Below are 15043 nucleotides of genomic sequence, written 5' to 3' on the forward strand. Positions count from 1 at the left end.
AGTTTAAACGACGGACGCCCGACGACGAAGACAGGCGCAAAGTGATGACAAAAAGCTCACATGGTATTTTGATCTAAACAGGAGCTCGGATTCTAGTCAGCCTGAATTTCATTATTGTTGTTTTTGGTCTGGTCAAATTTATTATCTAACACCTCTATAAAGTACAATCCCCAAATTGTGTTTGTGGAGAAACAGAAACAACGGAACACTATTCATTAAAATCGAAAACATCAATGTACCTCGTCAAAGATACATACATAACTTAGGAATTTCTATAAAAAATTCGACTATTATTTTACCTTTTGGCTCCAATTGACTAACAGTGGATCACAATAAATATGTTCAAAGCAGTGCAACACTTTATTCATTAGTAGCAACCGATTTACATTTTCAATCTAATAACTTTATTTACCCCTCCCTTATATATAGATATAGTTCCTTTCTGTAATAACAGTACTCTCATTTGTTCTAAACACCTTTACCCCATACCCTTTGGTGTTGCTTTTATATATATCAAATATTAATGAACTTTCTTTATATTATTTTATTCATTTACTGTATTTTGTTACATACATATTCATTTGCTATTTAACATATAATTGTTTTGAATTAAGGAAGACGGATTTGCTCTTATTTCCTAATCACAATTTAGTCAGGAGCCTATTTTTCAGTGGTTGTCGTTTATATTTGTTTTAATACAGATTAGACAGTTGGGTTTTCTGTTTGAATTGTTTTACATAAGTTTTTTTTTACCTGTTATAACTTGATGTTCGTTGTGAGCCTAGGCTCCATGTTGAAGTCCATACTTTAACCTATAATTATAAACATTTTATTGTTTGTGACTTGGATGGTGAGTTGTCTCATTGGCACTCATACCACATCCTCTTATCTATATTGTATAAATCTTATTTGATTTGTTTTGTAGATAAACATAACGTTTCATTTAATAAAATGTGCTTACATTAATAAACAGCAACCAAACAAAAAATTAAACATAAATTGATCTGCAGACGGCAACGTACAGTTGTAAACTAGTTTTACACTGTCAGGTTTCGTTACAATATGCTCAATTTCTTAAGGGTAGATAAAATAAGAGGCGGCCTTATGGGAGCATGGGGGCTCCCTCCTTTTGAATGGAAATTTGGTTGATTATACAGGCAATCACTGGTCAAATATAGCAGTTAACACCTCTATAACATGAATATCTTTGTAAATAAAAAAAAATTAAAAAATCAACTCATTAAAAATTATTTGTTTGTTACATTTATCAATCCAATTAACTTCAAAAGTTGCAGATCAATTTTCATAATCTATAGATCAGTTAAAAATGATAAATGTTTGGCGTAAATTTACACGAACGATATGAACTGGATTTTTTTAATGTGAAATACAAGGTTTCAAGAAAGAAACAAGAAGCTCTCAAGAGCCTGATGCGCTAACCTGTTACCATTTTGCTTAAATCTTTCATCAATGATTAATTATGCTTTTCAATATATATATAAATGAGTGGCTTAAAAAATGCTCATTCATTTTATATCTGTCATATTTTCTTCAAAAGCTAATAAATGCATTTTACCCATATGTTCCGTTTTAATCAAAGTGTCTATGTTTCTTGACGTACACGGAACTAAAATACAAAATTTATAATAGATTCAATTGAGAAGATTAAAAAACACAAACAACTTGTGAAAAAAAAATGTCTTTAAAGTGCAATAACTCCTTAATTTCAGTCATTCAAAAGTTTTTGTAGATCTTACTATGCTTAACATTTTTGCAGTTTACAGTTTATCTTTAACTTCAATAATATTCAAGATACAAAAATGTACACATGTAATAACCAAAAAAATCAAAATTTCCGTAAAATAATTAGTGACAGCAACCCAAAATTGGGTTATTCGATGTGTCTGTTAGATCTTGACCTTTTGAACATATTTACCCCATGTCAGATTTGGTCTAAATGCTTTAGTTTCTGAGATATAAGCCAAAAACTACATTTGACCCCTATGATGGATCAAAAATGCGGATACAATTCATAAACTAAATCCTATTGGAACATTCATTTAAAGTTGGGAAGTATTAGGCACAATAGTTTCAGAGGAGAAGATGTTTAAATGTGAGCAAACTTGATGAACGAATTGTGTAAAAATGTCTTTAAAGAGCCACTACTCCTTTTATGTGTCAATTGACAATTTTGATCATGTTCACTTTTTGTAGATCTTACTTTGCTAAACATTATTACTGTCAACAGTTTATACATGTATCTATCTATGATCATATTCTAGATAATAATAAAAAACTGATTTTCTTTTTTAGTGTTGATAGATCTTGACCAATTTTAACGATTTTACCCCATGCAACTTTGATATAATGATAAACGGGAGAAAACAGTGCTATCAGCAATTAGATATAGGAATATGTGGTATGAGCATCTCCATCACAGTAACACTTTTTAAAAGTAAACCATTATAGTTCAAGGTACGGCCTTCAACACGGAGATTTGGCTCACACCGAACAGCAAGCAATAAAGGGCCTCAAAAATTACTAATAATTATCCATTTTTTTCAAAATCTTTATTACAAAAGTCAATAACAATTAGCTGCCTTGTTTGCCGGTACGAACACAAACCGCTTTGCGAGTACTTGGGAGTTTGTTTTTAATACTAGAAATGGGAATATCATGAACCCTATTATAATTTCAGAATTGTTGTCAAAATGAGATATTCGAATACTCAAATAACTGTCTTAGTAGAGATTTTTTATCCAATTTGTCACGTTTGCATCAGTGTTTACAGTAGTAAGACAGAGCGTCTTTAATGACCTGACAATATTGTTTCCAATCTATTTTAGATGGAGCACCATATTTCGGTCCTTTCTTTAGAAAAGTTTTAACCTCACGGTCTTCGAAGATGTTGAGGTCTCCAGTAATGACATGACCATAGGGAACACAGCTAAAACAAACAAAAAAGATTTTTCACAGTCTCAAGTGGAAGGAACATTATTTTCTATAATTTATTGACGTCTGATGTAACTGAAGTATAATTAAAAATCAAACTTCTGCTGGTTTTTTTTTTTTATAAGAATACGAAATAATTGGTGGTTCTATATTATCAAAATATGGAGGTATTTGGCTATAGACGGAAGAGTCATTGAATATGCAAGATGAGTTAATAAAATCAATACCTCTATTTATATATTTTAATTTAAGAAAATGTCGTTTATGATTTTCAGGTTTATCGATACAAGGAAACAGCTTGTGATGACAAAAGACTGTAATAATACGGGTGTATTCATAAAACGAATTCAAAAAAAGAACTTGTATCACAACCAAAAAAATTGCATATAATTTACTTATTGCTATCTGACCCATTTTGCATAATACTTGATGTCTGCCATTATTTTTTAACAGATCAACTTAATTTTCATTTATTTTTATTGTAATATTTTCTTCGAATTTTGCATTCGACAGTAAATGAATGGCTATCAAGTAGAACGTGTTTCGTTGTTTGCTGCTGTATCGGACTGTAAACACGTTTACATACATGATATAAAAAAGAAGATGTGGTATGATTGCCAATGAGACAACTATCCACAAAAGACCAAAATGACACAGACATTAACAACTATAGGTCACCGTACGGCCTTCAACAATGAGCAAAGCCCATACCGCATAGTCAGCTATAATAGGCCCCGATAATGACGCCATTTGAGCATTCACTTTGAGTGCATTTCTTTCTAACCACCATTTTGTAAACGTTGTGTGGCGTTTGTTCTTGTTTTCTTAACGCTAAAAAAGAGAAACAAATGCATCGTTTAATCGGTGTTTACTGACACTGTTTGAACCTTCAGTACCGCATGTACATGTTGTTGGTAAACAGACTTTTTATAAACGTTATAAAGTTCATGTCTTAGAGCTTATTTTTTTTCTTTTTCAGAAACCGATTCCAGTTCATTGAAAATAAATGTCGAGTTATGTTCTAAAGGTTGTAAAGTCAATAATTCAGTGTGCGATAATACAGGGCAATGTATATGTAAGTCTGGTTGGTATGGAGACAAGTGCAATTATAGTAAGTAGTTACTCAATTATTTAGTGTGATGACTCTGAAACAATTATTAAGTCAATTATTTTAGATCACCATTTGGTTCAGTAAAGTATCCTTTTTTCTGTATTTCCAGCACTCTTCGTCAGAAATTGAGTTAAGTGTATCTTTTTATTTTGATGTTAGGAGCAGGGTTGAATTTACGTAAAGAGTTTAATGAGATATGTACTCTCTTAGTTCATCACCCCAGCAACTGTAAAATAAATGAAAGCACAAAAAAACATTTTTGTTTTGTTTTGATATCTGGTTTATGATATAAAATAAATGAATGGTATAAGTATACATTATAAGCCAGGAGCCTGCAATCCAGTGTTTATCGTTGGTTGCTGTATGTCTCAATTTTCCGTTGGAAAGTTTTTAGTGGCTTGGAGCAGAATAACAAAGAAACAAGATCCCTTTTCTATCTTGAATTCCTTAAAAATGCAATTAAGGGACCAATATTGGACCAGAATGTTATAATAAATTAATGCTACAAAGCATTTGTTTGAGTAAATAACCTGAAAAACAAGGACAATTATGTTATATTGGCATTTATTTTTTAAATTTTTTAACCGAATTAATACCGAGATGCGACATATTAGCAAAACGCAAGATCAAGAATTCCTGGAATTTTAATTTACACGTCAATCAGAGTATTGAACATATGAGAAATAAGTTTAACTCGCGAGAATTTGATATTGCTTGATATCAAATCTCGTTACGTTACTTAAATTGAAAAATAGCATTAAACTTGCCGAAGTCTCGTTTATTATCATATTAATATTAAATTATCCGCCATGGTATCAAGGATATCCAATGTTCACTCGTTATGAGAAATGTTTCGATCTTTCATCTTAATCTTTAGAAACCCTAAAGCTATTTCTAGAAACTAACTTAAACATTAAAATTGTTAACAAAACCTTTCAGCCAACGATTGCAAATTATATCAAAACGACTTGAATTACAATGGAAACATAAGTGTGGTTAAAAATGGATTCCAATGTCTGTTTTGGAACAATGGTACACATAAGCAATTTCCTATGATGCAGCACAACTACTGTCGAACACCAAGCGGAGACCCCGAAGTAATACCCTGGTGTTTTACTCAGTATATAAAGACTATCAATCGTTACTGGGATCACTGTGATATTCCTGTATGTGGTAAGGACATGTATTACTCCATTTGATTACAAATATCAATTAGCAGGATCAGTCTGTAGATTTATAAACTTAAAATATCAGTGCTGTACTACAACAATTAAACGGTCTGCATATCAATACATATTAGTCTAGTATGTGTAATCGTTACATCGCACAGTATATTTTCTTCTACAAAACAATCGTTAATCAACTCACTCCGTATAACCCCGATACAATAAATCCGGACGTTGACGCGTTCGAAGCGATAATCAGATTAAATTTTGGAAGACAACACTTTCGAATAACTATCTACATTTTTTCAGCTATATATCAATTAAGGTGCATGGTAGTTTATCTAATCAAGTATACAGCGGTTGCAAGTTTTAGATTTTTTTAGAACTTTTGATAGAACTGCTAAATGCAAAACGCACAGACATGGTGCAATTTTCTAGGTTTTATGAGGTAAAATATGTTGAATATATTTACTTACATGAAGTTTTGAGTAGCATTACTTTAAGCAATAACAAAACACTACATGTTAAATTACTACGTGCTTTCAAATACTAGTATGCCCTAGAACTCAGAATAAACACACTATCATAAACAATAATTACTGTACCCTTTCATATCCCTAAATGTGTCGAGTTCGTTGCTCTTTTACAAATTATCACTGTACAATTCGTTGACAAAACCCGTCTCGGATCCCTTTCATTTTTAGGTATTTAAGGGGCACCCGCGACTTTTTTCTGTGTTTTCTTATAAATTGTTATCTGTAAACTTTATCGAAATGGTTGACTATTACAATGTAATAGATTAGTCATTCAAAGCCAAAATTTATTTTTTTAACAAATGCACATCTGACGGGAATTTTCTTATGGAATAAGGAATTTCAGCGTTATTCCAGACGAAACAAATTTAAAAAAATAATTTATTACAGCTGATTAAACTTTAATGACTCTTACTTTTCACAATTTGGGGCTCTTTCATATACCGATGTTGGTCTAAGTTCGAAAACAGCCGTATCTCGTTATAACAAGAATTTCACAGGTACGGTCAAATCTTTTTTTCATGTATGAAACAATTTGGTAAAATATATTCACATCTTGTGTTTTAGGTTTCAAAAAGCTGTTAAGCCAAGGGGTGGAGTTGGGAACTAGGCTCTCAACTCCACGAAAATGCTCCTTTCGGCATGCGTCTTATACAGCCTCTGACAACCAAAATCGAGCTCCAACCTTCACGAGTTTATTATCTGTAAACCTGGTGAAACTGTTTCAACTAACTGGAGAAGGGGCGAAGGCGAGTCACTGGCGCCTAAAAACCAGATGGAGCTCGTCAACATTGGAGAATAGCCCATCTAGGAGGATGAAAACTCTGACTCAAAACCTCTGCTGTTTTGCGGCCATTACCCTTATGCCAGGGAAATGCTTCAGGAGACAATCTGGAGATAAATCTAGATTAGGAATCTGCAACATCCTTCCTGTACTTCCAGGATCAGAACATGTGTTCCGAAGTTAAGGACGAGGTAATCCTTACAGAAAACCTAGAGTGCTGAAGAAGGCGGTGTTGGGCTATATAGCGCACTCTTAACCACGCACAGACAGCCATTAGGACACTTGAAAACACAACCAATCGATATGGTGCTCGCCCTGTGAGGACCCACCAGACAGGTGCAGTGCCGGGTTCCCTGTCTCAAAGGAACTTATCAAATGCTACTGGAGGTACCTTTGTTTCTTCTTGTGGAGTCAGGGGACGAACAAGGAGGGCTACTGGCCGACGAAACACCAAGCCAAAATTTAAAAAAACAACCAGTCATTAACATCATGCACTGAAATGCAGAAGGGACATCTAACAATAGAGATGAACTGCAGCATTTTCTACATGATAACACTGTTAACATCTGCTGTATTCAGGAAACACACTAGCAAGAAGGAAAATCTTTTTAAGTCAGAGGATACATGTACCAAGTTTTCAGGAGTGACAGAAAAAAAAGAAAGGAGGTGTTATGACCCTAGTAAGAAACAACATAAATGCCAGGGAGATGAAAACATATATGGAGGAAGCAGAATATCTTGAAAGCAATGTCACCATCTGGCAAATCTCTCTTATAACATTGTCAACTTCTACTGTCCAAATGATAAGAAACTCTCCCTAGATATCATACAGATATTAAACAGTAACTTTCTCGTGGTAGGAGATTTTAACAGCCATTCTCATAGCTGGGGATACAACACAGTAGATAAAAGAGGAGAAACCATATAAGATTAGCAAGGTGAACACCATCTTATTCTTTTCAATGATCCAACTGATACACCAACCTTCTATTCTCGCCGCTAGCACACAACAACTACACCAGACCTAGCTTTTTGTACTGACGATATACACCAGCATATCAGTAGAATGGCGTGTGACCAGCTAGGGGCCAAAGACCATTGCTCAGTTATACTAACCATCAGAGGAACAAAAACACATATTAATGTTCAATTACCAAGATGGAATTACAAGAAGGCAAACTGAGGAAAATTTTAAACAAAAGCAAACGATAAACAAAGGACATAGTTACTGAAGGAAAGAACATCAAAAATGTCGTCAAGATATTCAATGCAAGTATAATAAGAGCGAAAAAGAAAGTATACCAAGGGGTGTGAGAAAAGACCACAATCCATACTGGTCCAATGAAATTCAAGAAACACATAATGCACTCACAATAGCAAGAGAAGAGGCTGAATCAAACCAGAGCCAGGAGAATAACATTAAACTCCAACAAAGAAAGGCAAAACACCTCAAAACAAAACTTGAATGCCAGAGGATGGAGAGAAAACACATCATCTTTGAACATGGAGAAGGATACAACAAAGCTGTGGAACTTGACTAAAGCTCTTTAAATGGTGAGGGAAGAAAAGACTAAAAGATAACTTTAGAAGTTGAAGGAAAAACGACTACATGATAAGCTGCTGCAAATGCATTTGCAAAAGGTTATGTTGAGGTAAGCAATACCAACATCCCAACATTACGTAAAAAAGATATAAGAACAGAAATTAGAGAAAGACAGAAAACACCAGCACATGAGATCATGCAGACTGACATCACAATGTCTGAGATGAAACAATCTATAAGATAGCTAAGGAAGAAAAGTCTCCAGGCCCAGATAACATCACAAATGAGATGCTAAAACACCTAGGGAACTCATCACTAAATACTTTACTGGACATATTCAACCTTAGCCAGAGACATGGGCAAGTCCAACAATGCTGGAAGGAAGTAATAATGATGCCAATACTAAAGAAAGGAAAGAACAAGTCAAAAGTCTCAACTTATCGTCCTTTTAGCCTAAAAAGTAGTTGTTGTAAATTGTTGGAGCGCATAATAAACAGCGCATGCACATGTATTTAGAGCCAGAGAATATCATTGGACATGAACAAGCTGGTTTTAGACAATACAAAAGCACAGAAGACCAGACTACATAATATCGCAGGTAGTAGAAGATATCTTCCAATATAGAGAAAGTAACGCTGGCTGTCTTTGTAGATCTACAGAAAGCATTTGACAAGGTATGGAAAGATGCACTCCTTGCAAAAATGCTTAGATATTGCATTAGTGGAAGAATGTACAAATGGACCAAATCGTACTTCTACAATAGAAGAGCCATAGTGCGGGTAGTTCGGCAATGTGGACAGAATGTACTCTTAAAAGAAGGGGTCCCACAAGGAGGAGTACTACCACCGACTCTATTCATACTCTTTATGATCGACCTAGTACAATGGCTATCAAAAGGGGCACAATCAGCACTATACGCAGACGGTCTTGTTCTCTTGTGCTCAGAAGAGTATGCATCTACAGCTAAATACATAATACAAACAGCTTTAGATATAATAGTCGCGTGGGCTAAGCAGTGGTGTGTTACCATCAACAGAGAAAAAACTGGAACACTCTTCACAGTCTCTCACAAAACCCAATCTGTCAAACTGATTTTGGGTGATACTCCACTTAAAACGGAAGACCAACAAGCATACCTTAGGGTAACTTTTGACAAAATTTGGAAACTTGCAGAAACGAAATGGGGTGCAAAAAACTTGCAATCTGTTTACCAAGGAAATGTATGACCGCACCTTAAATACAGATCTAGCGCATGGATGACTGCAGCCAAGTCTCACCATTCGACTATAGATAAAGTTCAGAATCAGGCACTACGTATCATCACAGGTGCTATGAAATCAACACCAATAAAAAGTTTTGATGCTATAGCAAACATACCACCATTAGGCAAGAGAAGGGAGTGCAAAGTCATGACACAGGCTACTAAATATCAGTGTTCACAAGACCACCCAATGAATACCAGACTGAAACAACTCTCATCAGGCAGACTCAAAAGATCCAACTTTACATTCGAGACAAGAATTACAAAGAAAACATCAGGACGCTCTACCTAAATATATCGAACCAATAGATTTCACAATGAATAACAACCCGTGTAAAGATAAACTTGGAAAAGTCACCATCCAGACCTCAGTTCCGCTCATTACCACCAAAGATGAACAGACTAGCAATGTTAAAAACACACTGACAATAAGTATGCTTGAAGAAGAGTACCCTTTAGAAACCTGGGTAAGAGAATATACAGATAGATCAGCGACAAATGCAACAACAAAACGAGGGGCTGGTATATACATTAAGTACCCCAATGGAGATCAACAAACAATCAGAGGCAATACCAACAGGCCTACATTGTTCAAACTACAAAGGTGATGAAGAAGCCCTTACTTATGCTGCACACTCCATAAAAAAAAATCGATAACACAGCCCAAGTAGTATGCATGACAGGTGCCCTCTCTGTGCTACAAGCCTTGAAGAACGACATGCTACTTCAACTCCAACAAGCTTTTTACAACATAAAAATTCAGAAGATCCCTTCACACTGTGGAGTCTATGGTAATGAACAAGCCAATAAACTTGCAAAGTGTGGTGCTGAACAACAACAGGTAGAAAATCCTGTCGGCTTCACAGAGATGAAAACTATTATCAAATCTCTGTTCAATACTTCGTGGTAACAAGACATTTACCATCAGCTAACAAGATCTGAACAAACCATCATATTTAGACTGAAGACAGGACACACCAATTTCAACCAAAACCTACACAAAGTCATGAAAGTTGTTCCATCTCCAATGTGTTCTTGTGGAGAAGCAGAGCAGGATACGGCACACCTCTTACAGTCGTGCTAGATCCATCAGGCATTGAGAGATAATATATGTCACTCAGAAACACTACTCAAAGAGAAGATATATGGACCAGTGGGTGCCCTACAGAAGACCACCAAATTTGTTGAGGAGACTGGTATTCAAGTGTATAGGCGAACGATAGAAGATCTTGTGTATTTATCACTGTCTTAGTTTTAGAAGATGATTGATTTGCAAACATGTTTAACCGAATCCCAGTATGTAACCGATGACCCCAAAGGGTGACTTGGAAATATAGATATGGTCACTTTGGTCTTCTTCCAACCAGCAGTAACCTGCAGTTCAGCCCTTGTAGAAGTTGGACGTCAATTTAGCTCTGCGAGATGTACAAGTACGTAGCCACGTACAGTCAGAATGTGAATGTTAGACACAATGCCTCGCGAAGAGAGGGTGCAACGCTCTATTCACTTAAAGAGCTATTTATGTGGGGACCGTAGTAGGCCTGTTGCAAAGTTAAAATGTTGTCCCTATCCAATAATAGTCCAAACTTCCTCAACGTAATTTTGAACTGACTCCATTATAGGACCTATCGGTTGTATACATTTATCAGCGACATGGTCGTTCGTTTTTAATGTTTGCCTTTAAAACACCACATATTTGGAAAACCTTGTAGTATGTAATGAATTACTGTACACCAAAAAATATATTAAAGCAAAATATTTGAATTTTCATAAAAAATATTAATGCTTCACTGTCTGAAATAAGTTGTACACGATGTGTTCGTTTCGAACGTCCGAATTCATTTGTATTGCGGTTATACGTGATGTACCGGAATCAAACGGAATGATTATAGATTGATACAAAACACATTCACATTTTCATTTATAATAAAACACCTGTAATGTCTTACTTATTGATACAGAAATTTCAAAGCTTTTATATACATTATCGATAAAAAAAAAAAGACGACATGCATAACCTGTCTATTAAAAATGTGGACAATGTGCACCATCTTCATTACCATTTCGGACTTTTCCAGAATTAAGTTAAACGTAAATGTCCATCTAAACATATTAACAGACATGTGAGCAGTAAATTGTCTTTCACTCCTATAAGTTGTAAATTATAAGCGTATTGCTTGCAGCAGTATTTCTATTTCTAAATGTTACAAAATGTGTAATAATATCGAAATAGAATAAATATCGCATTTATACCTACTACTAGTAATTATTTCATAGAATTGTTCACAGTAATTAGACAGCATTTTAAACAAAATTATTCAGACGAGGAATCGCAATCTAAAGTTAACAAAAACATATTTGCCGTTTGTTTTCATACTTTCTGTACATTTATAGACCTATTTCAAAAATTGTTAACGATTGTACTCTGGTAGGATATGTGCCCACCATATATATATGTATTACATAATTTGTATTTGATATACAGATGTATTTCGACCGGCAAAGTATATAATAATGCATACAAAATGACTTCACAATTTGAAACATCGACCAAATACAAATATTTTGTCTTATGTTGTTACAGTTTCGTAATTTTGTATTTAGTATGTGAACCAGGAAAGTTTGGAGAAAACTGCGAGAATATCTGTCACTGTAAGACACCTGGCTGTGATGTTACGAATGGTATATGCAATGTTCTGGGATGCGAGGATGGTTGGTCGGGAAACAGATGCGATAGTATATAATTCATCATAAAACAAATATCTAATAATTGAATTTCTATAAAAACTAACTATAATATTCAGATTTATCTTTCAAATTGATAAATGCGCAAGGTTTCATAATAATTCACTGAAGTGCAAGGTATTTTACTTTGTTCAGTCAATTAAGTTAAAACCTTTCAAATAAACCTAAAGAGCTATTTTTTTTTTTTAAATGAATAGCAAATAATTTTACTTGATTATGAACCATCAAAAACGATTGGAAACGTTATCCAACTAAAAAAATGCTTTTACATATTTTATATTATTGTCAATGTAATAGCGGATTTGAAAACGATAAGAATATGATTTTGTTTGGTTCAATCATAATTATTATATACGTTAAATAATAAAATGATCATTCGTTTTAGCAAGCCAATTTGGTTCAATTTTGTCAAAATAAACTAAGAAACATGGCTGATGAATTATGCACTTGCAAGTGAATAATTCGGCCTCATTGAATCCATATTCATGTGACCTCTAAATTTACCCCAATAGCTAGAGATTTGTTACGCATGATCAAACGGACAAGAATTTCAATATTGAAAGTGAAACAAAGGTGTACCATGTCGTTGACTAATTCGACATGACATGACAATAACATATGAATATTTTTACTTGTTTGTATATTGCATTTGTGGATTCCATCGTCCGCTGTCTTTTCGTCGTTTTATCTTTATTTAGCATGGCATTAGCAATCATTCTTTGACCTGCGAGTTGTTTGTGTGTTTTATTGATTGATTGTTGGTTGCTTAACGTCAACTATCGAGTTGTTTGAATACTATAAGTCAAGTACCAGTTCTTGGTATCTTTCGCCTCCCTTCTGAGAATGATTATTTTGACAAAAATGCATGTCAAAGAGAAAAATATTTGTGTTTGCTCGACGGAAATATGTTAAGCATATTCAGGATGAGAACAAATGAAGAAAGAGATTTCAGACTTGGTTGACTTTGAAGGACGGTTTTGGAATTTAGATTGCCAATGCAAATAGAGAGAACTTATTAGGGGATTAACATAGAAGCTTTGCATTATAACAAGCCACCAATCGACCATAAAAAAAATATTTCAAAGTCATCTTTATTTGGTCCTCATTCTACACAAGGATTTTTTTCAAAGCTGACCACTTTTCCTAATAATGACATTTTTCTGTAAGAATAACGGCAAATGTAAGCAATTTAACATCACTGTAAAAAAAATCCAAATTTGTTGCAAGAAGTACAAACAATATTTTCAAATAACACATTTAGGATTCTGGTGATCACAACACCTAAGATAACAATCGAGAAGAAAATTGAAAATCGTCTTGTAAAGAATATTTCCCATATAACTTCTATATAACGATTTTATCCATGTAGGTTATCTGAATTCACGCATGTTTATGCTAATGCGTATGTGATGTTCCTATTCCGACATGCCTTGCTACTTATTTTTATATAAAACAAAGCCAAAATAAGTTACGGAATCATATCTCTCGACTTGAGCCAGCCATAGTTCTACAATCAGGGATAATCTGTTATGAAAGAATGATAAAATGTGTTTTTTATATTATGGTTTAGATTTAGTCAAATTGTTTTGGTTGATGTTTTTAGAATGCGAAGGTGATAGATTTGGAAATAATTGTGAACAGATTTGTCATTGTAAGACGCCTGGATGTAATGATATGACTGGCCGTTGTGCATATTCAAGATGTTCAGAAGGCTGGACGGGAGACAGCTGTAGTGGTAAGAGAAAGGAAGTTATATATGTATGTTTGCGACATTAACAGGTTTTTTTAACAATAACAAGACAACATTTTTTTTATTGGCATTGTATTTATTGACCAACATAATTCACCTATAGAAATCCTTTCAAAAGCAATTATATGACTTTTTTTGTATAATGCAAATGGTTCATAATTATTTTTAAACAGAATGTAATGCTCACAGTGCTTTTGTAAGTAAATCGGTACAAATTCAAAGATGGGAAAAAATTTTACCTGCACATAAAAGATAGACTTTCGACTAAAATATCTGTATTTAGCATTGAGAGTCCTGTAAGCATTCATAAGTAGGATTTTCATTTTGAATACTTACAAAATGCAAAGGAGTAGGTCCGGTAAGGGCCGATTTTGGCTTCAAATTTCAAGTTCATCTAACGAAAGATTTTGGACACTTTTTAAACACTTCTGTGTCTATTTCAATTGATTTGATGAGTTTTTGTGAAAGATTTTTACTGATTTAATCATTAAAAACGCTCCGATTCAATTGATTTGATTAGTTTTTGTGAAAGATTTTTACTGATTTAATCATTAAAAACGCTCCGATTCAAATTTAAATATGAAAAATCTCTCAAATGAGCCAAACAACGTCACTTTTCAGATGTTTTTTGTCAAAAATAAAAGTGGCCGCATCCGTGTTCATCCTCAACCTTTATATTTGTTATGTATCATCATCAAATACAACTTACGTTTGAATATAATGAATGAACACGAATACGGCCACTTTCATTTAAGACGGAAATCGTCTAAAATTTAACAGCCTATATTTATGCATCAAAAGCATTCTACTTTCCAACAAATAGCTAAAAGATTACAATTTTACAATTTTGTAAAACTGCTTTATTTTGGGGCCAAAAAGGGGTTTTACTGAACCTTCTCCTTTCTACGATAGTTTCACTTTGGCCAAATCACCACTTCCCATTTCAACAATGTAATTACTACATTACTTTAAAAGTTAAGGCCAAATCAGCAGCTAGAAATCAGAAAGACTCTTGTGAAGAGTTGTCTCATTGGCATTCGTACCACATCTTGCTTTTAAATATATATCCCATATAATACTTGAGAAGTATACACGCGGTCTAAATGCGTAAGTATAGACACTTGGTCTATCCAACAGATTTCCAAAAAAATAAATTATCAGTCGTCTTTCGGGCGAAGTTCTACGAATAATATAAAGT

General features: G+C 34.0%; 2 protein-coding genes across 2 annotated transcripts in view; both read left to right on the plus strand.

The window, feature by feature from the left end:
* The window catches only part of LOC143065269 (uncharacterized), a 104814-nt gene that overhangs the window by 62572 nt on the left and 27199 nt on the right, over window positions 1–15043 (plus strand). The window lies entirely within an intron of this gene.
* The window catches only part of LOC143052105 (uncharacterized), a 37660-nt gene that overhangs the window by 5097 nt on the left and 17520 nt on the right, over window positions 1–15043 (plus strand). Inside the window, exons 2-5 of the mRNA XM_076225070.1 lie at window positions 3932–4063; window positions 5003–5236; window positions 11955–12086; window positions 13699–13830. Of these exons, the coding sequence (XP_076081185.1) occupies window positions 3932–4063; window positions 5003–5236; window positions 11955–12086; window positions 13699–13830 (630 nt within the window). The remainder of the gene's footprint in view (window positions 1–3931; window positions 4064–5002; window positions 5237–11954; window positions 12087–13698; window positions 13831–15043) is intronic.

Source organism: Mytilus galloprovincialis, chromosome 1 (genome assembly GCF_965363235.1).
Source record: "Mytilus galloprovincialis chromosome 1, xbMytGall1.hap1.1, whole genome shotgun sequence".
Classification (NCBI taxonomy): domain Eukaryota; kingdom Metazoa; phylum Mollusca; class Bivalvia; order Mytilida; family Mytilidae; genus Mytilus; species Mytilus galloprovincialis.